Source organism: Gouania willdenowi, chromosome 21 (genome assembly GCF_900634775.1).
Source record: "Gouania willdenowi chromosome 21, fGouWil2.1, whole genome shotgun sequence".
NCBI lineage: Eukaryota > Metazoa > Chordata > Actinopteri > Blenniiformes > Gobiesocidae > Gouania > Gouania willdenowi.
In genome coordinates this window covers 11,610,760-11,632,860 of record NC_041064.1, presented here as the reverse complement: position 1 = coordinate 11,632,860, position 22,101 = coordinate 11,610,760, and the positions used below count along the sequence as shown (strand labels likewise).

Here is a 22,101-nt window from a genome sequence, read left to right as displayed (position 1 = left end):
TTATAGCTTTTAGCTCAGCCTGGCATCAAAGGAATAAATTTCGCTTTATTTAAAAGAAATATTAAGAACAAATTTCACATTTGAGCATTTTATACTTCACTGTACTGGTGCTTCTTGTGCTGTGGTTACCAAACATAATTTCATCCAAAAATGACATTGTAACGTGGCATTAAAAAGGGAGTTTTTGTTAAACTGCCGTCCAGGCCACAGGGCAAAAAGGAAGCAATTCTAGAAATGGCTGTGGTGAATATGGAGAAACGAGAATCAACTATCCAGTCGTTTACGAAGACAACCATGCATACAACAAAGAGGGTCGCAGAGCCTTCGGCAAAATACTGTTTAAAACAGTATTAGAGTCTAGGGTTAGTCCCATTTCTCTGGAATTCCCAAAGTTATTGAAGCAAAATTCTCTCACAAATACTTCAGATAAGAAATAAGGAACACCAATCAGGGCAAAATAGAAAAGGCAAGCATGTTCAAACAAACTAGTGTACTTCAAAATTGTTATATCTTTGTAGACAAACGACTACACATCCACCTGTGGCTATTGTTTATTTAAAACAGTCAGAAAAAAACAACTAGGCCTGGGCCGATAATCAATAAATCAATTACCAGACGATAAATGAAAATAAACTCGATAAGTTTACCGGCCTTAATATATTGACACACGCATGCATATGTGGAAGCGCCCCTGTTGGCTGCGGAGGCTCGCGTTAGCAACGGCTATATAACAGCAGATAACTCAGTTAGTTCTAATAATTTCACAGTGAACCTGCAGCGTAATTGCTCTGAAATAGTATATGACAGCCAAGCAATCTTTAGGTAAACCAAACAGTTATAGTCCAATAGATGTGGCAACTCTGAACCTACTACATAGCTTCGAATTGCTACGCCAGCTACACCCAGCGGCCTGTGAAGCAGCGGAACCTCGTTCCTAGTGGTGTCAGCCAGCGGAGGAAATGTAAACGGTGTGATCGGAAGCAGAAGCGGGGATGCTGAGCAGGGGCAGCAAAGAAGCTAAGTCTAGGAATTTTGTTTTCCTCTTTCGCCTCCAAACGCAATGGATTCACGGTCAGCACCTGAGCATGTTTGTTCCATAGCAGAATGAACGGACTAAACTCTCATGTCAGTCATCCAATCTATTTGTCTCTGTGGGGGGAGGCGGGGCCTCTAGCATGGACACACACAGAGCAGTAAGCGAGCCTCGTAAGGAGCAACGCAAGGTAATGTCTGAGACATTTGGATGGAAAGAAGATACACACCTCTGTGCCTCAATGTTTAATATTTATTGCAAGTGCAATTTTTTTGTTGTTGAGAGAAACCATTTTATTTATTGCTTTGGTTGTGTGGTTTCCATTTTTTTTCCTTAACAGACAGAGACTATTTTATTGTTTTTGTTTGTGATATGTATTATTATTTATTTTTTTTGCTAACAGAGAGTCCATTTTATTTTAATTGTTAGTTTTATTTGTTTAAGATATTTAAAAGTTCTTGACTTTCCATTACAATGGTAAAAAATAATTAGAAATACAAGTTGAACACATCTGAAAGGGTGTACTTGCATTATTATGATATATTATTATTACTTTAGTGGTTAATTTGGTCTAAAAAAAATGTTGACAATAATATTGTTTATCTGTAATAATTTGTGGGACAACATATCGTCCAGTAAAATCTGTTAACGTCAACACTGAAAGAATCTTTGCTGCTCGACAAGATTTCAAAACCATTTACCACAACTAAAATCCAAATGACTTTGATCGTGGCAACATATTAAACACATTCACACTCTGATTTCCAATTTTTTTTTTTTTAATACCTCACAAGTTAACTATTCAAATTATCACAAAAATGCTTGAACTTTCAGAACACCTGAACCTCCTTCCAAAAAACCCTTGTAACAAATTTGTTAATATCTATCAAAACAAATTGAAAACTCTTGTCACAACCACAAAGTTCACAGAAACTACAGGGACGGCTTGTACCATTCACCAACACAGCTGAGGCAACAGAGTACCTAATGACCTCCACTCATTCTCGCCAACATTCACACGTACGCAAACACAGAGTAATGAGCATTGCTTTCATCTTTTGCTTTACTTTACTGAAGGTTTTGACCTAAATAGTTGTACTTTCTTAGTGTTTCCTGCTTTACACATTCCTGTTGGTTGCCCTTTAGTAGGAGAACACTTAAAAAAGAGAAGGTGTTTTTGCATTTATCAAAATGTTGTGACCTAATCCGACACAAGAAGCAACTCTGGTCAAAGAAACTTTTGTAAGGTAGGTCTGCATTTAAACTAAAGTTGCCTCAACCAATATTAAAACCTTTTTGGATTTCAGGATCAACCCAAAGATTTCTTCTTCTGTGCATGTGGGCTTCTGTCTTCATAGTGCCTCACAAACACTGAAACGTCCTGCCAGCTGGTAGCTGCTGCTCATTGGTTTGTACGTACAAGGCTAGTGGGTGTTAAGAAATGATGGAATTGACAGCTGAAACAGTTACCAGTCTCTAAGTGTGCACAACAAGACAGTTAGTGTGATTAACACTGTGTCACCCACTTGCCAGACAACTGTCTGGCAGGTGAGCTCATTGAGCGGGAAGCATGAGTTGGAGGGTCTTTAAGAGTATATTTGTACCCACACACAGTCCACAATCAAAGTGAAGTCAAAAAGACTATTTCTCAGTATAGCATCACACACTTATTGCAGAAGCTCCCGAGTCAATAGTTCGAGGCCACTCAAAACACCAGGACTTTAAAAGGAGGCGCTCAGAGGGTCCTTGATGTGAGCGATAAAAGAGAGTCTCTGAAGAGTTGTTGAAAAAGATAACCTCAGGTCTACATCAAATGCTTTTTGGCCTGGTCTAAAACTTCAACCGAACAGAAAATAGAAACGACTTTTCGGTGAATAAAATTTAATAGCTCGTATTATGGTATTATGGTTTAACAGATGTCAGTTCTCTCTGACTGAAAAAAGAGAACCAATAGATTACGTTATACAACAGATGGAATTTTTTTTTATTTTTATAACCGTTATGCAAATTCAAAGCCAACAGTCACAGCAAAGCAAAGCCAGAATTGTGAAAAAGCTACCCATCAAAGCAAATAAAAGACAATACAATGGCCAAATGCAAAAAATCTGATTCCTTTGCAACATGAATGCCCTGTATCCTGGGTCAGCTGACCTAGGATGCCTTAGTGAGGGGGTCGAAGCCAGGTCAGCATTTGGGCAACACTCTCAGTATATGCCAGGCTGCAGATGGAGACACGCCTTCCTCTATTTGGTTTTCACACAGGAATGGTAGCAATGTTAGAACCTTAACCTACTCTGGTAGTCAACAGGGTAAACCAATACTAGTATTAGTGCAGGGTTAGTAGTTTCACACTTTAAAGTAGAGATGCACCGCAATGAAAACTCTTGGCTGAAACCAAAAACCAAAAGAAATTATTATGTCAATTATTAGTACCAATTAATTAATGGCAATGGATACACATTAAATAATAATGTATAGGCCTATAACTGATTGGGCTGCTGAAAGAAAGTACAATTAAATATCTTTTTTTTTTTTAATTTCTTTATTAAATTTTTTTGCAGACAGTACAGAAAAGTACAACAGTTTCACATTATGTCCGAGTGTCTGCATTAGAATGACAGAAAGACCCAACATGAATCCCACCATCCCTCCCAACAACCCATATCAGATGTAGTCACATTAAAGAACTCAACTGTTACCTAGTAACATATAGCAACATAAGTAAATGCTTAATGTGCTGTAAGACAAAACAGAGTCAAATATTACACACAAAAACATCATCAGGGATAACATTAATGATGTTGCCAATATAAGCCAGCAGTGGGTCCCAAGTTTTATGGAATGCTGTCAAAGATTCCTTCTGTTAAAACCTTTACTTCTCCAACTGTAAACATTGTAATATCTCAGGTATCCAGCTGTTATGAGTTGGGGGAGAGACATGTTTCCATTTGAGAAGAATGCTACGCCTGGCAAGCAGGGTGGTAAAAGCCATGACATGCTGTTTAGTATTGGGAAAATTATTAGTCGGGGGAGTTAAAAAAGGGCAGTCAGGGGTTTGGTTCTAAATTCGCGTTGAGAGCCTGTTTGAGGGTTTGGAATATTTTGCCCTAAAAGTTGGTCAGCTTTGGGCACGTCCAGAACATGTGTGCATGTTCGGCTGGGGAATGTTGACACCGGTTACAGTGATCACTGTGACTGGGATATAACTTTGTCAATTTAGCGTTAGTGAAATGGGCTCTACGAAGCACCTTCCACTGCAGTAGGCCATGCCTGGCACATATAGACGAAGAGTGGATCAGCTTTAAAATGTCCCTCCACTGGACCTCGGATATGTCTACCTCCAAATCTTGATCCCACGCATTTTTAGGTGATACAGAGGAGGCTGGATTCAGAAGTGCAATCTTATTAAAAATGACGGATATCAGTTGTTTTTGTTGCAAGTTGAGAGAGAGGAATTGGTCCAATTCAGCTTCAGAGGGGTGGTTTGGGAAATGTGGGAACTGCTTTTGGATAAAGTGTCTCATTTGAAGGTACCAAAAATAGCTACAGCTACATTTTGATAGCATTTCTTACCTTGTATAAAACCTAATGTCCTCATCTGAAGCAGCAAACCGTTCCAAGGCACACTTGTTGCTGATGGCCATCTCATCCATCTGTCTCCAGAGCTCCTCTATAACACTGAGGGGTAAGTCCAATGCACCCGACTCAGCAGAGGAGCAGTAGTCATGATCAAGACTTGGTACATCCATTTCCTCCTTGGGGTTCTCAGAGGGAGAGTTTGGTCACTTTCTTCGCTCCGAAACACCAGGACGAGAGTAGCTATTCCATTCAAAAATTACATCTGTGAGCCCAGGGAGGACAGGCATCTGCATTTTTTTTTGCTCATTTGATTCCTATTAAAAACACTTATAAGAATTACTGCGGGTTGTTCAGGTGAAAAATTAATTTCAGCCGAAAAACGCACTTTTGGGCCATTTTCGGCCGGATATTTTTGGTGGCCGAGAATTTCCAGTGCATTACTACTTTAAACTGCTCCAGATTAGAGTGGGCCAACTCAAGAGAAGGAAGCAGCCGGGTGGAGGACGAGGCTACAAGATGGAAAGTCTAAATTTGAAAACTGTTTCTATTTTGTGGTCATGGCATAGAAGATCCCAAAAAGGGAAGCTAATGACTGGAGTGGTGTCTGGCATGTGGACGAAGTTTCCTTTACTGTTTTAAAATTGCCTTGAGTTCATAGCAACCAATTCTGAACACCATATGCTGAGCCATCTTGAAAATAAATCATTATCATGGACAAAATACTGTTAACTTATTAACTGTTAATGCAAAAAATATAAACAGCACTGTAATGTGCATGATCTATAAATCAAAGCTTGGACAACGGCTTGAAATTGTTCAAATTGTGAAGGTGTGCTGCTTCCTGAGGCTATCTGAGTAATGGCAAAGCAAAGACGCTGCTGCTAAACCTGTACATCCCTTTAATTGTCGCAGCATGAAAAAAGGAGACAAAGCTGTTTCAGCTTGATGGATGGGGCCCAACTGGGAAAGTGAGATAAAGAAGCTTCAGCCCACCATAAACCTCTGCTCCTCCCAGTCTTTGCAAACACATTCTGCTACATTATATCTATGTGTAGACATGTAAGACAGGAAGGAAGTGATATTGGTGTGATTCAGAGATGATGTAACAACATCATTCAGAGCAAAATAAACATACACAACCCCTTACATAGAATTTTATTGAGGCAAGTTAAGTCAGACCATCTCCTTTCCTTAAATATTGCAAAAATTGTTTTGTGACACCATTAAGTCAGACAGCAGAGGAAAAAACACAAAGGTGGGACGTGTATCTACTCCACACACTGACTGTATGAGATTACTGCATGTACCTGCTTGTAAATGCAGAGTAAGCACAAATGGTCACTTTGTGAGCACAAACCAAAGTCAAATCCACTGTGTAATGTAATGATGACTGTGACTCATTCTTAGTCATGATGAGAAAACTCAGAAATCTCCCAAAGGCAAACAGCTGTTGTGAGGAAATGTTCAAACTTCACCTTCCATAAAAAACAGGAGATAAAATAAATGGTTTCCTCAATGGGCTTAGTATCAATCAAAACTAAAGCACTTTTCATGCAGGTGATACAACAAAAAGTGCTTTAGAAAAAAACAAAATGATTAAAATTTAGGCAAATTCTCTCAAAGAATAGTCGATAAAAGAGCAAACTATACTGCTTGGATTGCAATAAAGTTGGATTTTCCATCCTTACCTGAATCCTTTTTACTCCCCTTGCCTCCATCTCTGTTCTTTTTCAGCACTGCTTTGAACATCGTCGAGGACTTGGAAACTTATCAGTGCAGCCTCTATGAAAAAAAAACACAAGTCATGCCAAAGAACAACAAGATAAAAGAAAATTCAACATTGTCACTATAAACAAAACCATAAAAATATGTGTGTTAATCAATATTTTAATGCTTAGTTATGTGGTGAGCGTTTTTAAAATCATGCTTAAACAAAGAAGAAAAAATGTTCCTGAATAAAAAAACACAGTAATGTCAAAACAGTGTATTTCCACATTTTATACATTCTAGGTAGCGCTAGCCTGGGAGTTTTCCCACAACACTCCCAATCCTGCAGGTCATCAGCAGAGGGTGCATGGAAAGAATGCTCTGATATTTAAACAGAGAGGAACAAGTTGTGCTATCTTGTTATGCAGGAAAACACTCAGCCGAATGCCCTGAATTCCACAAGTAATTGATTCTATGTGGCAGAACTTGGAAGTTTACCACTGATATTCACACTTGTTCCCAAGCTCGTGGGCATTTCAGAGCCTTAAATGATCCAATAGGAATGTGTTGCCTGGATCTGCTTATTTACTTTGAAAACATTTATGGCCGTATGATGTTATTGAACACTAAAAACATTCATACCTTAACACAGTTTATTGTGTAGAGTTTTTGTTAACATGTTACAGGCTCCTGAAGTTTAAATAGCAGCACAGTAGGGCCTTAAAAAATCCACAAAAACAGAATCGCGTAAGGAATCGCGGAATCGACCAATGAAAACGGAATCTACTGTTGAACGCGGAAATGGACAGAAATGGGAAGAAACGCCATCACCGTGAGGCAAGAAACGTTTTTTTTTTTTTTTTTTTAATGGAAAAATGTTTCTGGGGATTGCTTATTAGGTGCACCGCCCGCCCTCCTCCCATCCTGGCGGCTTCAAACACCGTCTAAACCACCCGAAACACCATCTAAACCGCCAAGAAACTACGCTATTAATCACTGACTACTAAATACGACGCCACCAGTTCCCGCTTAACTTTAATGTGTCTGTGAAACTCTACTTGTTTCTCATCAAACGCTGGGGCGCTCCGTAAAAACATGATCAGCTTTAATCAGTTTCACCTGCTCAGAGCGTTTAAACAACATCGCATCAGAGCTACAGAAGATATGTCCGAAACAGCCTGAAACATTGTAAGTTAATGATAACTTTAGCTTTGAATACTGTAAAATATTCTGACCTCTAGTGGTGAAATATCTGATGCCTCCTTGTCTCCATTTGTTTTTGTTTAATCATTATGGTCTGGAATGATGTCATCAGGATCATTTAAATTGGGTTAATTTAAATTAAGTTCATAAAAACTTAATCAATAAACCTGCTCAGATTCAGTAAACCATTGATCCCTGAGGGGAACGTGGGTGACATTAATGCTGCTCTATACATTATTATATGATATATAAATAATTCAAAAAGTTAGTGAGAATAATCCATGTCAGTACAACTTATATATACCTTTAATTGTATCTTTACCCACTCATTATTTTAGCTTTTATTTTTTACATACATTTTTGTTTAATTATGGTTTTCTTATTTATTAATATTTATTTTGTTTCCTTACAGGAGTTAAAACTAATTATTTTCTGAAAATATTATTAATATTTCTAAAAAATAAAAAAAAACACAATTTTAAAAAATGTTTGCGGAAAACACAGAATTTGGAAAAAAATTAAACAGAATTTGGAAAAAACTAACATGGATTTTATAGGGCCCTAGCACAGCAATCTTTCCATTGAAAAGTAAATAATACTTTCAACAGGATAAGGTTAAAACATCTACTAACATAACAACACAGCCAGGCTTGAGACATGTTAGCCTTCAAACTTCTGCTCTCAGAGAGGCTATTGATGGATTCTTTTTTCAGTATTTATTTCTGCACTTCGTGCTACCAAATCAAACATCGTAAGCCCTCGTCTGCATTAAATTGGCTCTCTGGAGGATAAAGAAGCTTTTCTCTATAGAGCCTCAGCACCGCTATTCTGCAATAAATGGTAAAAATATAAAGTTATGATTGAGTTTTTGTCCAACGTTAAACTTTGATCCAGGATCAAGGTTATTGAATCGCAGAAGCGAAAGGTTGTGAACAAACTACATTACTACCATCACCAGGAGCTATTTAGAAAGACACAATATAAAAGACCCATGCCAAGTGTTTTACACACTTACTGCACAGTTCATTTCTATGGTTACTACCATCACCCAGGACTGTGTAGGGGGCGATCTGCTCATCCTAATAATAAATACCATCCACAATCATTAGATGAGACACATTATCTCTAAAGTTCAAGGGATAACATTAAAAATTCCTTCCATTCCACTTGTTCACAGCAAACAGACACACACATACATCAGTTCACACTAAATGAGACAACAACTCGTCAACAATCACCTATGGGTATCCTGCTATCAGCCAGCTGTACTAGTGAGGAGGTCTTACACAAATACTGCTCGGACAAAAACTTTGGATGCAACACAGATGTTTCAAGAATAATCAAATACTGATGATCAAATCAATAAAAATGTATATTAATTGGAACCAATAATGGTGGAAATGATAAGAATTGATCATTTAAAAAGTATTTTAGCATAAAAATATTTTACAATAACAAAAAAATATTACAATACGATTATTGTATCGATCCAAAAAATGTCCAAATCAATTTTTTAAATCATATTTTGTAACGAAAAAGCCATTTAAGACCTTGTTAAACTACCTCACTCACATGCATTTTAGCTTGGAAGTCCATTGCAATGTATTTTCATAAAACATACTGGGCACTTATTTTTAGATGTATACGGTTACTTTTTACAGAGTAAGAATCTGTTGTAGAAGCAAATTTAAACTTTTTGAAAAATGTAATGTGACAGTTTGATAAACATACCACTTGTAAACTTGAAATTTGTAATTATTGGTACTGTGATATACCGTCATGTATATTGTATTGTTTAGTATCGGAATATATCGTATCATGATTAGGGGTGTCCCGATCCGATATCGAATATCGGTCCAATATTAGCCTGAAAACAAATATTGAATTCAAATTTCCGGATTTTCCAATATTTTTTTCAATTCATTTTTTATTTATTTTATTCAATTGTAGAATACTGTAGATATTATGTTGATGGTTACCATTTATGTAACCAATTGGTTAATAATAAATGGGTCAGTTTTTCTCATATACCTACTGTTGCTGACTATTGTTCTCCGTTTGAGTCACTTGATCAAGCCTTTTCTAACATTCCACACTACAAAATAAGTAATTGTTATTTTTTCTATAAAAAAAGAGAGAGAGAGAAAAAAACAATTCAAAAAAATAAAAAAGTATGTATGATTCATGCTGATATCGGATCAATATTGGTATCGGCCGATAAGCATGGCTGCAATATCGATATCATATTGGAAATGAAAAAGTTGTATCGGGACATCCCTAATTGTGACAAACAAATTGTGAATCGTATTGTCAGATTCATGGCAATGCACAACCCTAGTGGCTATAAATGTTTTATATTTAAAGACTCGTTGTTTAATTCTATTTACCTGTTGATGCATACGAGGCTCCGAAGCTTCAACTATGAATTTACAAAGACGAGAAATTCACATTTTCACTTGCTAGATTTTGCTAATATCTGAAAAAATTATATATGAGTTTCCACTTTCCACTGTATTCTAGGTTGAGTTTTTTACACAGAATTATTAAATCTTTACAGTATCTCTATAAAGGGACAATGAATCAAAAATGGTGAATAGGGCAACAATTGTAATGCTCGCCAACACTGCACTGAAATACAGTGACCTTTGAATGAAAGAACAAAAAATGTCTGAGACTTTGTGGAATGCAGAGAGATGGGAAACAAGGTCGGGTCTATCCCAGTGCGTTTGTACTGTTTGGTTATTAGCATGTCCCCCTAAGAAGGGGCCTCTCGATATTAAAAGAAAGCAGTGAAAGGCTCGCAGAGGCTCATGAGTCTGTGTGGACACACACTGGCACAAGAGACAAAAAACAGACACTCCATCTTCAGATTTGCCAAATTAAAAAAAAGCTGATTATTAAATCTGTGGCATTGCCTTTTATTTATTTTATTTTATTTTTTTCTGGTTGGAAGTCACCATGAGCCAAGTCATTGGAAATTTTGAACAATTTTTAAATTATACCCAAGGCCACTAAAGGGATCCCCGTATCCATTAGTGATGCCTTCCCACTGCTGGCATGTTGGCACTTAAGCCCTAAAGCCTTCACATGAGCTGTTTTTTTTTTTTTTTTAATCTTCTCCGGGTTAACAGTGAGGAGGTTTTTGATCAGTGATACAATGGCAAAATGGTTTCCTTTAATAAAAAAACAAAAAGAGAGAAATTGTATCTCAGGAAGGTTAAAAGGTGTCTCAGGCAATCAACATGTTAGTTTCACAGGTTATTCCTGCTGTGATTGAGTTCAACTTCATACAGGTCACGAAAAAGAAACAACCCACACCTGCACAATACCAACATAACACATGGTTAATGGGGCCATCGTGCCATACAATAGTAATCTGAGAAGTCTACTATTTATAGGGTGGAAATAGCAGTTTGTCACATTTGCCTCTGGGGTGGAAGCAGTAGTTCAGAGATTTGGCCTCCACCAGATGTCAGAAAGGACATTTTTGGGATCAGACTCGCCACGCCACTGTTCTAACATCTAAGGAAACAGCTGGTTTTCACTCTGAGCGCTCCTCCTTTTCCAGAATAAATCCTCACCCAAATCCAAAAATCAACCGATTATTCCTGACCGATTGCTCTCAGATTTCCAGGCGGTTGTCAAAGCAACATGAAGATTTACACCCAGGGCTGACCTTTGAGCTGGTTCAATAAACACAGCATGGAAAGTGAAGCGGTGATACTCTGAGACTCATGTGAACTCCATAATTATCTGACCTTTTGTTGTCCGTCCATTGAGAGCAGGAAACAAGCCCATCCTGGTTTGTGAGTCTAAGTGCTTCATAAACAATAGCAAGGCTGCTAACGTACCGTTAAAGGAAATAAAGCATGGAGGACAGTAGGAGTGTTAGCCATAGTAAACAAAAGGTCTGTTCTCACAATAATAGAAATGGGAGGGAAACACGGAAACTAAAGAATACATATTTCTATGTAACTTGTAGATTTCTTAGTTTGATTGAAGTACTTCCTGCTTTTCACCAAGAACATCTTTGGAGAAGTTAAGCTTCAGTGTACAATGGGAAAATAAGAAAAATGCATTTCTATAAAATGCGGACATAGACCGGAGCCACTTACTTTCACTTTTGGCTAAGTTATACGCCACCCTGACTGATTTTCTTGAACCACTGCTTTCCTCACTTTCACTATTGAACTGTTGCCATGGTTGACGGGTTCATTTTAACAGATTTACTCTAAATCAAAGCAAAGAAGTGTAATTATGTGTTGAAAATAACAATGAGCTTAACATAAGTTTGTCAAATGCATATAAAAAAAGCAAAAATTGACATGTTTCATCCTGGTGAGGAGTGGATTTAGCTCCGAAGCATAAAAATCACATTCTGTAATGTTTTATGTGTTGATATATGAAAAACTAAAATTTTACTTAACAGAAGCATATCTGAAAATACAGATAAAACACTTAGTTATTTTGCTTGGAAGCTTCATTTGTTATTTATTTAATTTGTGATTATTTTTTTTAAGATATTTGAGTTAAAACATACTGTTGCTACATTGCATTGAATATCAAATTCAATTTTTTATTGTTGAACTTGGGGAAAAACTTTTGTTTTATCTCAGATTAGAAGTGTGGTTTTATTTATTTAGGCAATTTTGTTTGTTATTAAGACTTTATTTAAGTAATACAAATTTAAAAAAGTCATGAGAAATCATTTTGTTAGATTGTTGTATGTTTATTTGTTTAGTGCAACAAAAAAAGCTCTGTAAATCTGTTAGTTATAGAATAAGATCAAAGGGAATTTTTTGAGGTGAGGTTTCTCATATATGATTAATCGATTAAAAAATTAAAAGATTATTTGATTCCTAAAAGAATGGTTCACTGCAGCCCTACAAAGTAGGAAACATTGTTCCTCTTATTGCCCGTGTGTTTAGCCTAAAGTGGACTGGTGTTTTGGGTGTTCCCTTACTGCAACTAAAATTACCAAGAACAAACTCTATAGTTCCCAATAACTAAAAACAGGATAAACAGGTATTAAAGATGAATGAGTGGATTTCTATACAAGAAAATATATTGAAGTGAAATTCACCCTATTCATGATTTTAAAACTTCCAGTTCAGTTTCTCTTCATACTCTGTTCAATTATTATCTGTTACATATTAAAATGACCAATAAACTCAAAATATGTTCCTTTCAGTGAGGATGAAAGTAGAGGTCAACCAATATATTGGCTGGCCGATATATAGACTCTTTTCAAGATCGGCCATCGGCCAAAAAAATAAAATAAATTATTATTATTATCATTTATTTATGTATTTATTATGACCATCACCAGCCCTCCTTAATGAAGGGTAAAACACTGTATTATAGGGAGGATTAAAAAAAAAGAGAGGGGGAAGAAAACAGGGAGGAGAGACTCAAGGTAAGAAATGGAAAGGGTGGGAAAGAGTTGATTATTTTAAAGTGAGAAAGATATGTAATGTTAAGTTGTGCATATGGTGACAGGTGTGAAGCTTAGGTATAATGGTGGTGGCTGTGGACAGAGGGAAGGAGTGAGTAGTTAAAGTAGTTAACATAAAACAGGTATTTAGTTACTTTACTTACCCGTCCTGTACTTTTTGTTTTACTTGGTTGTGTACGGGTATATTTAAAGTTCAATAAATGTCAAGAGTTCTATTGGTGTATTCATTGTAACTTCTAATATAAATATTTATATCATATGAGTGTTTAAATTTTCTTTCATAATAAATGTGCTTTAAAAAAAAAAAAAGTCTGTCGGCCTCATATATGTGCTTCCAAAATCGGCTTTAGATATCGGTCATCGGCTGAATTTTTTTAATTTTTTTTAAAATTGGTGTCGGCATTGGCTTTTGAAAATCTCATATCGGTCGACCTCTAGATGAAAGTTAGAATAGCAGGAGATAATAATCATATGTGCATAGGGACTGACCAAACAACAGATAAAAGCCTCATTCAACTGCAGGGTTTGAAGCAGCAGCCTTTGTGCTGATGACGGTGTTGACCACCACTTTGATAGTTTGAACTTTCACACAGTTTGTCCTCACAAGTGTGGTTGTTCTACACCGCTGCGTCTCACTATGCTGTCCAAGCAGTGGAAATAGGTAAACCTTCATGTTTTTACCACAGCAGTGTTGCTTTAGGAGCTTGTCAAAGGGGACAATTAAGGGTTTGAATATAAACCTATGCCCCAGGCTGCAGAAATTATCTACTTTAGTCATTGAATAAAAGTCAATTACCTTAGTTTAAAAGCAATATTAAAGAAGCAGAATCAGATACTTAAGAATTTGAAATTTGACGGATTTTGGTTTTCTCTTTTCACAGTAAGCTTTGTTGTTCTTTCAGACGTGGAAAAAAAAATGCCTGAAAAATAAGAACAAGCATCCTAAATTCACAATCATGCTGAAAAGACAATCTTCTCATCAGAGGTGTTGTGGTCTGATCCCTTAAAAGAAAAAAAAAAAAAGAAAGAAAGTCAAGTTTGACTACTGTTGATCACACAAAAATGGTCGTTTCCTTTCAGGGAAAACTAGTATTGGAAAAAGGTGAAAGATTAACAAGCATCGTTCAAAGTCCACAGGAAATACCTGCAACAATATGGTGCGGCTCTCATTGGTATCATGGTTGATCAGTAAAATAAATAAATTTCATACAAATGTGAATCACATATTCAAAAAAGTACTTTGTGGACTTAGAAAGTGACTTGTAAAAATAAATGTCAAGTTTTAACTGTTTCAAGAGGCAGCTGTTTAATCTACTTTAAGTTCAAACTGTGATCCAGTTGATTTCATTTTTAAAATTTGTTTACATTTAATAATACGCAAAATAATATTTTTTAAGAGCTGTTCCATTATGTTAGTTTATTGGGTTTTTATTCCTCCCTATAAACGTTCATTGTCTGCTTAAACTCGTCTCTTTTCTGTGCTCTCCGTGTGAAACGTAGGCATCATTTCTCTTGTTTTAGTTTTAGCGGCTTTAAAAAAATGCTTTGTGTTTTATTTTACTTCATTAAATGACCTTTTTCTGTAAGAGAAGTGCAAGGAAAAAAAACGATAATAATGATTGTAATAAAGATCTGAAGCATGTCTTTAGCGTTCAACATCTATATTTTGCCTACACAAAGTTATTTACAGACTTCTCTTGAGGCCCTTTCCACAGCACATCGTAGTTGACCTACATTTTCTCGATTCTCAGATGTCTAGACACTCTAGTAGTATTTACTATTTCTTCTCGACACAATGAGTTAGCAAAGTACATCTTAGATACTTTTCTGAACACATTAGGCTTAAAGCTGAAGATCTTTGCCCGAACCTGACGGACTGGATCGGGTTCAGTCTTAATTTCTATATTTTACACGGATTCGGGTCAGGTTAAGGCGCTGTGCGGTAAATGAGCGGTAAGGTGATGCGTTTCAATACACACGAGAAAGATGCACAAATGTATGCTGAGGAGGTGAATCGAAGGTTGGCCTCTGGAAAATGAATTAATTATGTTAAAAATTGTATAATGACTCGTTCTTGATCTGTGTGTGCACAGATTTTAATAGTGTCGGGCTGGAAAGGGTTTGGGCTTCATAAGAATCTGCTTCATTCTGGTTCGGGCCGAGTCAGGTCAAACTTTTGAGGTCTGATTCCAGCTCTAATTAGGCTTATCCAGGTATTGTATGGATTATTGGCAACAATAGAAAAGGATCAAACCCTGCTAAAAGTAACCGCAGCTCACACAAGTATGTAAACACACTTCAGAGCGGTGCACACCTGCATAAGCGGTTGCGCTCAGGTCACCACAGTTCTCCTGCATCCTTTGATATGTTCACAAAAGAAACTGTATTTACAGCACAATCTTCCTCTGCTCCTCCCCCTCCTCCTCCTTTCACTGGCTGTCTCTGGGTTTATAAAAAGGCTTGGCGAAAATGTAAACCAGTAACATCTGTTACATAAAAAAAAGCCCACTTTCAAACAAATACATGGGCTTTGGATACAGACATGCAGGGGTTTCCTTTACTTTGAAAGTATCCGATGAAAAAGACAAAGTAGAAGGTGAACAATGGGCGGGGGAGGGTGCGGTGTGCAGGAGGGGAATTGTATAGTGTGCATGAATGCTGATCTTTTAACTGCTTTCATAACATTGACTAATAAAAACTCTAATTAATATGCAAACTTAAAGTTTTACCAAGTTATATTTGCAGCTATTTCAGGTCCATTTTAAAAAATTATCTTTAACACGTCACTTATTTGAATTGGAATGTTTGGAGATAGGAGGAACTCCTCAATGTCAAAGAAAAATTATTTACCAATTTTTCAACACATTTTCAGACTGCCTAATTTAGTAAAATGTTACTTAAAATGCTGGTTTTACAAACCAAATACATTATGTTTTCTAACATAATGATAAAAATAACTGACCAATAAAATGATGTGTTGATAAAAATGATATTAAGACCAATAATAATAATAATATGCAAATGCAATACCCTACAATCAATCGACAAAATAAAGAGCAAAATACACTTTTTATGTCTTGTCTGACATTTGTAACAAACAACCTTTGAAAATATAAGTATACGCTGACAACTGAGCAATTTATCATCACTAGTAGAGCACAAACTAACTGTAATGCGCAGTAGGAATGGGTGGGCCTGTTTCAAGATGGCCGCCACATTCGCACGTTGGCTCTAATCAGCTACAGCACTGAACCTTGTGACTAAGTCTTAGTTTGCTGTGCCAATATTTACAAATTTAGTTGTCTGAACATCACTTTGGCAACTCTTAGCATTGGCTGCTTTTAAATTACATCATTTACACCTGGAAAAAAGAAAGTTTCAGCTATCATTACCTAAGTGTTTTACCTTGAGTCATTTAAAGGTGTGGCATGTATTTGGATACATAAACTGTCATTACTCAGTCACTTTGTTTGCCAAAAGGCATTTTTCAACACAACAAATCATCTTGGCCTGAGTGCCTCTGATTTGATCACTATTAGTTTCTTATTTCCTTTTTTACAATTTAGCCGTGTCATGTTTCCATGATCACTCCAGATATCTCACTGTGGAAAACTGTGCACAGCATGGTATGAAACCCAAAACAGACCATAACAAATCTGCTTTGTTAAAGTTCCAGGGGCTCGAGGGGGTAACTACTTGTGCTATTATGCAGTCAAAACATGTCCTAAAGCTACCTTGAAGCCAATGAGATGTGAACGTGTCTTGGCAGTATTGTATAAATCCCACTTAGAATACACTTTATGCAAATCCCTGTGATAAGGACTGCTAAGAAGATTGCCTCCCTCAGTTTCCATGATCAGCCTATAAAAAAACCAACCACACCAACTGAAGGTAGCAGGAGGGTTTAAATTTGTTATCGTTATCAACTTTAAAGTTAAACTTTGTCCGTTAATATGAAGAACAGGCCACTGGATCACATTTCACAAAAAATTCAAACAACTATCTCACACAACTTTTAAGATAATTATAAATTATGTATACCGTATGTACTAGAACTGAGGGCTAGATAGTGATTATTTGGGTTTAACTAGTACCTGCATATTCAGAGCTAGACTTTGATGCCCATCTTGAAATACTTGCAAATCAATCTTCTTAAAGCTACTGGATGTAAAGATAAACATAGTGTAAGCTTCATAAATCAATAAATCACAGATCAATCATTCAAAAAAAAAAAAAAAAAGATGCAAGTTGAAAATGCTGCTTAGGTTTGTTTTCATCTCCACCGTAAACACTCCATTTGTTGACATCATCGGAAAAGTTTAGCACATTGGACTGTGGGATATGGGGTCCCTTAGACGGATGCATAGTTACTTAATTCTTAACCTGATTTCTCTTGTTTGCCTCCAAAAACTTGTTTTACAAGAAAATACCTGAATCTGTCCCAAATTTAATGTCTTGAGGAGTGAGGTTATATCACGGGCAATACCAGAAACAAACTAAAACCAAAACATTGTCAAACAAATCATTGTCCTCCTCGTCTGGCAGAAAGACAAGAAATCACAGTGAAAATGTAGTAAATACCCATCTATGCAAAACTTTATGAGACTCCACATCCCACAATGCAATGCGTAAAACTTTTCTGAAGATGTCAACAATTATTTGAGTATTTACGGTGGAGATAAAAACAAACTTCTGAGCAGCAATTTCAACTATTCACATCTTTTTTTCCATCAAAGAATCTTTGATTTATTTATCTATGAGGCCTACAATATGACTTTATCAAACAAATCATCTATCATGGGGAGCAGCTTGCATCAGAAAGTATGATTTGCTATATTAAAACTGCATGTTTCTGCTACCATATTTTAAAGGTAACAACTTTTAAGTTAGAGGTAATTGGAAAACATACATTTCTTTTGAAATACAAGTAGGGCCCTATTATATCCACGTTAACGTAATCGCGGACGGAATCACGGAACCGACCAATGAAAACTGTTGAATGCGGAAATTGAGAGAATGTGGATGAAACGCCGTCACTGTGAGGCAAGGAACATTTTTAATGTAGAAATGTTTCCGGGGACTACTCATTAGGTGCACCGCCCGCCCCCCTCCCGTCCTGGGCGCTTCAAACATCGTCTAAACCTCACTAAACACAGTCTAAACTGCCAAAAAACTACGCAACTCATCCCTCACTCTAAAATACAGAGCCACCAGTTCCCGCTTAACTTTATGTGTCTGTGAAACTCCCCGTTTCACGTGAAGCGCTGAGCGCCACTTCGTGAAACCATGATCAGCTTCATCTGCTCAGAGAAGATCTGTGGATAAAGTTGTTCTATTGTTGTGGACGAGACCAGCAAGGCCAGGGTTGAACATCGTTGGCTAATAATAGCTTCTGATACTGCCAAATATTCTGGCCCCTAGTGGTGAAATAACTGATGCATCCTTGCATTCATTTGGTTTTGTTTAATCATTACGGTCTGGAATGATATTTACATGAGCCGGAGGGTCGCCGGTTCCCAAACCGGTCCCTTCGTGGACCAAAAAAGACGGAAGTTGTTCTGGTAGCTAGAGAGGTGCCAAGGCACTTCTCAAGCACTGCTGAGGTGCCCTTGAGCAAGGCATCGAACCCCAACACTGTTCCCTTCATTGTAAAGTACCCTGAAAAGCGTTGTATAAAATTGATGTATAATAATAGCTATCAGACATTTGCGTTAAACAACAATCGTTACTTTTATTCAAAGCGTTAAATTCTTCTGCTGTCAGTCGGGTCTCTTGCTTCAGTAACTTTCAGTCTTCAGTCATAACAATGCAGCTCGGATGCCAGCATCTATTACTGGCCAACTGGCTACAGACCATGGGAACCAGACTCTTGAGGGAGAAGGAGGCAGACTAAGCAGTAAGATGACTGCTCTGTAATACTAACATGCAAACCATCGCTAGTTCTTTCGTAATCAGTGTAAAGTTGTCTGAAATTGTGATGGAATGTAAAAACAAGGTTGTGTTAACTGATCGGATGACCTAATCTACATTTTGAGATGCAACTGCTGAGTACAGAGCTGGGCTACCCTTGAGGCAATAATGAAACTAAAGACTTGACACAGGAAATGGTAAATCTAGCAAGTTCATTCAAGACTGAACACCAGAGGTGATGATAAAACTTAATCCTGACATTTGTTATCATTCCTTTATGAGCTTGATAATAATCTTAGTGGTGAGTAACCAAAACATATTCCATGGGGAGCAGAAATGATATACAGCCAGTGGTCAAACCTTAGTGACTCAATTCATGTGGGTGGACATGATTACTGTGCCTACAGCAATATCTGGGTTGGGCTGTGCTTTTAAACTCAACATAGCAAATTGCAAAGCACAGACTGAACCAATATCAAAGATTACAAAAAAGTTATACATTTTGTTGAAAAGCTCCACACTAGGGTTACAATGTGTCCTTACATTTATGTTTGCAGAGGCGGTTTTTTTCCTGGTTTCACACTGTTTTCTCTGTTTAGGGAAATCAGTTTCAAACTGGCAGTTTTTTTTTCCCCCTCACCCCTCCTCTCCTCCTGTTATTGATCCCTTTTTTCACCTAAATATGTGGGCGCCGCAAAAGGCTGCCCCGGTGTGTTGATGTGTCTTCTTCACTGCAACTACCAAGTCAAATTCCTCGTATTGTTCTAAACTGTACCTGGTCAATAAAGCTGATTCTGATTCTGATTCTGATTGAAGCACCAAAGGCTAGTCTTAGTTCTGCCACCAATCTTTACATTTATTCATTTAAAACGTCATAGATCAATCAATGAATCAAACATTTACTCAAAAAAGAAAGGAAAAAAAAAATTGCCATTTGAAAGTACCATCACGATATTTTGCCCACAATGACGATATATATATATATATATATATATATATTGTTTTCGTCATGTCTTGTTTGTTGCAATAAAAAAAATTTAAAAAAAATTTAATATATCGACATTTGGCACCAGTGTATCAATAACATACAGCAAGGCAAAATATCTCAATATATCGTAGTGTCGATATTTTGGCACACTACTGACTTATTTTTGCCAGACACGAACAGTGATTCTGTTGACGCGACTCTGCGACTCCACATACCACAATGCAACGCGCGAAAACGTCAACAAACCCAGTGTTTGCGGTGGAGATAAAAAAATTGGCAGTGGATATCCGTACGGTTGCCGTATCAATATACAGACATTCTATCTGTACACAGCGCCCCTATTTGGCCAGTTTAGGTCATGTGATAGGTCAGTCATTGGCCAGTTTAGGTCACGTGACTAAGACTAAATCTTAACCTAAACCTAACTCTTTGCGATATTGGGTTATAACCTAACCCTAAACCTAATCTTAACCCTAACTTTAAGACGCTAAGTACGTGTACTTCGGTAACCATACCAATAACACGAGGGGTTGTCTGTACACAGTACGGCAACCGTACAAATAGACACTTTCTCAAAATTTCAAGCAGCAATTTGAATTATTTACATATTTTAGCCTACACTATGATTTCATCTAATAAGAAAAAATACAGGGCGTAGCCAAAAATATTGAAGATTACCAATAATACCAAAGTAATAAATGTTGTTGAAAATGTCCACAGATTGTGACAATACGTCTTTAAATCATTGCAAACTACTTTTGGTCCTGCCACCAATCTTTACCTTTTATTATTTAGGCAGAATTCCCCGTCAATATCAATCCCACACCTTATACTTAGCATTTAGTAAAATCATACACCTCACACTTAAAGTTAAACTAACAAATGAAATCAGGAAACTTATTTGTGAGGTTAGAAGATGAATAAATGCCACATTTACCAGTGGAAATAGAAAGAAATTGTTTCATGTTTAACGGTTTGAATAGTGACATTTATATCCTTTGTTAATAAACATGAAAGGCAGAACACTTCATAATAGGAAACCAGGGCTCAGCCTTGACTCAATGTAAGTGGAACACCTGAAGTCAATTAGCTCAATTAGCTACAGTATGTGTGCGTTGGCTGAATACAGCAGAATAAATATTACTTTTAAACCAAAATATCCACCCACAAAAATGTAATAAAGTCCATTTTGTGAGGTCCTTTTAGTAATTACCTTTAGATAAATTAATAATACATAAGGGGGATTCATTTTTTCCTCTTCTTTTAAGTATTCTAATAACTATGTAATGTATTTATTATGTGTGTTAGTTTAATATGTGCGCTTCTTTCTGTTAAGAAAATCATATTTTAAGTTTTTATAATCAAGCTACAGAAAATGGCCTGCCTTAACATTTTAAATTAAGTTCATCATACACGAAAATATCGCGTTTTTACAAAAAAAATAAAATAAAATAATACACCGGCTTAAGACGTCTTAATTAATAAATAACTCGATATTGTTAAAGTATCGGCACGTGAACCCAAACTTTGTTAACGGAACGTGTGGCAGCGGTAAAGTTTGATAAAGTAGCAGAAAACTGAATAATTCACACACATATTTGTACAAACACCAACTGAAACAGTCAGTAAAATATTTAGGACAGTGCTGTCAGTCCTGTCCAGTTGGTTGGACTGGGAAGTGTGGCTCAAGTCTGAGGGCATGTCCCGACATTACTCCCAGAAAACTTTCACCAAAACTCTGGAATTCAGCAAGTTTTCAAACTACAGACTCAACAAACGAAAGGTGAAATTATCTTACCTGTTTGTTGTCATTAAACCCCCGATAGTGAGTGTGAAAAGACCCAACAACGAGTTCTCCAAGTCCTCTGAGCGTATCTCCACAGTGACTCAGGGCTCACTCGGTCCGCTGCACACCCGGGAGGGACAGAGGGAGGCCGCGGACCACTCCTGCTCCTCCTCCTCCTCCTCCTTCAACATGAGCTCATCTGGAGCAGCCATCCCCCCTCCCCCTCCCACTGCATGCCTCATGAACGTGAAAGCATGCTGGGGATGCACACATGGAATCAATGGCTAGAAGCAGTGTTTTTCAACCTTGGGGTCGTGACCCCATGTGGGGTCGCTAGGGAATTTAAATGTGAGGTCGCATGAAATGTCTAATATTTTGTGAACAAAAATAATAGGCTGTTGCTATTGGTCCGGACCAATAGCAACAGCAACAACAACAAA

The 22,101-nt window shown here is 37.1% G+C and overlaps 1 protein-coding gene across 1 annotated transcript in view; it reads right to left on the bottom strand.

The window, feature by feature from the left end:
* The window catches only part of tanc1b (tetratricopeptide repeat, ankyrin repeat and coiled-coil containing 1b), a 101,088-nt gene extending 79,239 nt beyond the window's left edge, over nucleotides 1-21,849 (bottom strand). Inside the window, exons 1-2 of the mRNA XM_028435350.1 lie at nucleotides 21,674-21,849; nucleotides 6,301-6,394 (exon numbers count right to left, since the gene is read on the bottom strand). Coding sequence (XP_028291151.1) covers nucleotides 6,301-6,361 — 61 coding nt within the window. The 5' untranslated portion in view covers nucleotides 6,362-6,394; nucleotides 21,674-21,849. The remainder of the gene's footprint in view (nucleotides 1-6,300; nucleotides 6,395-21,673) is intronic.
* Nucleotides 21,850-22,101: the final 252 nt, after the last annotated feature.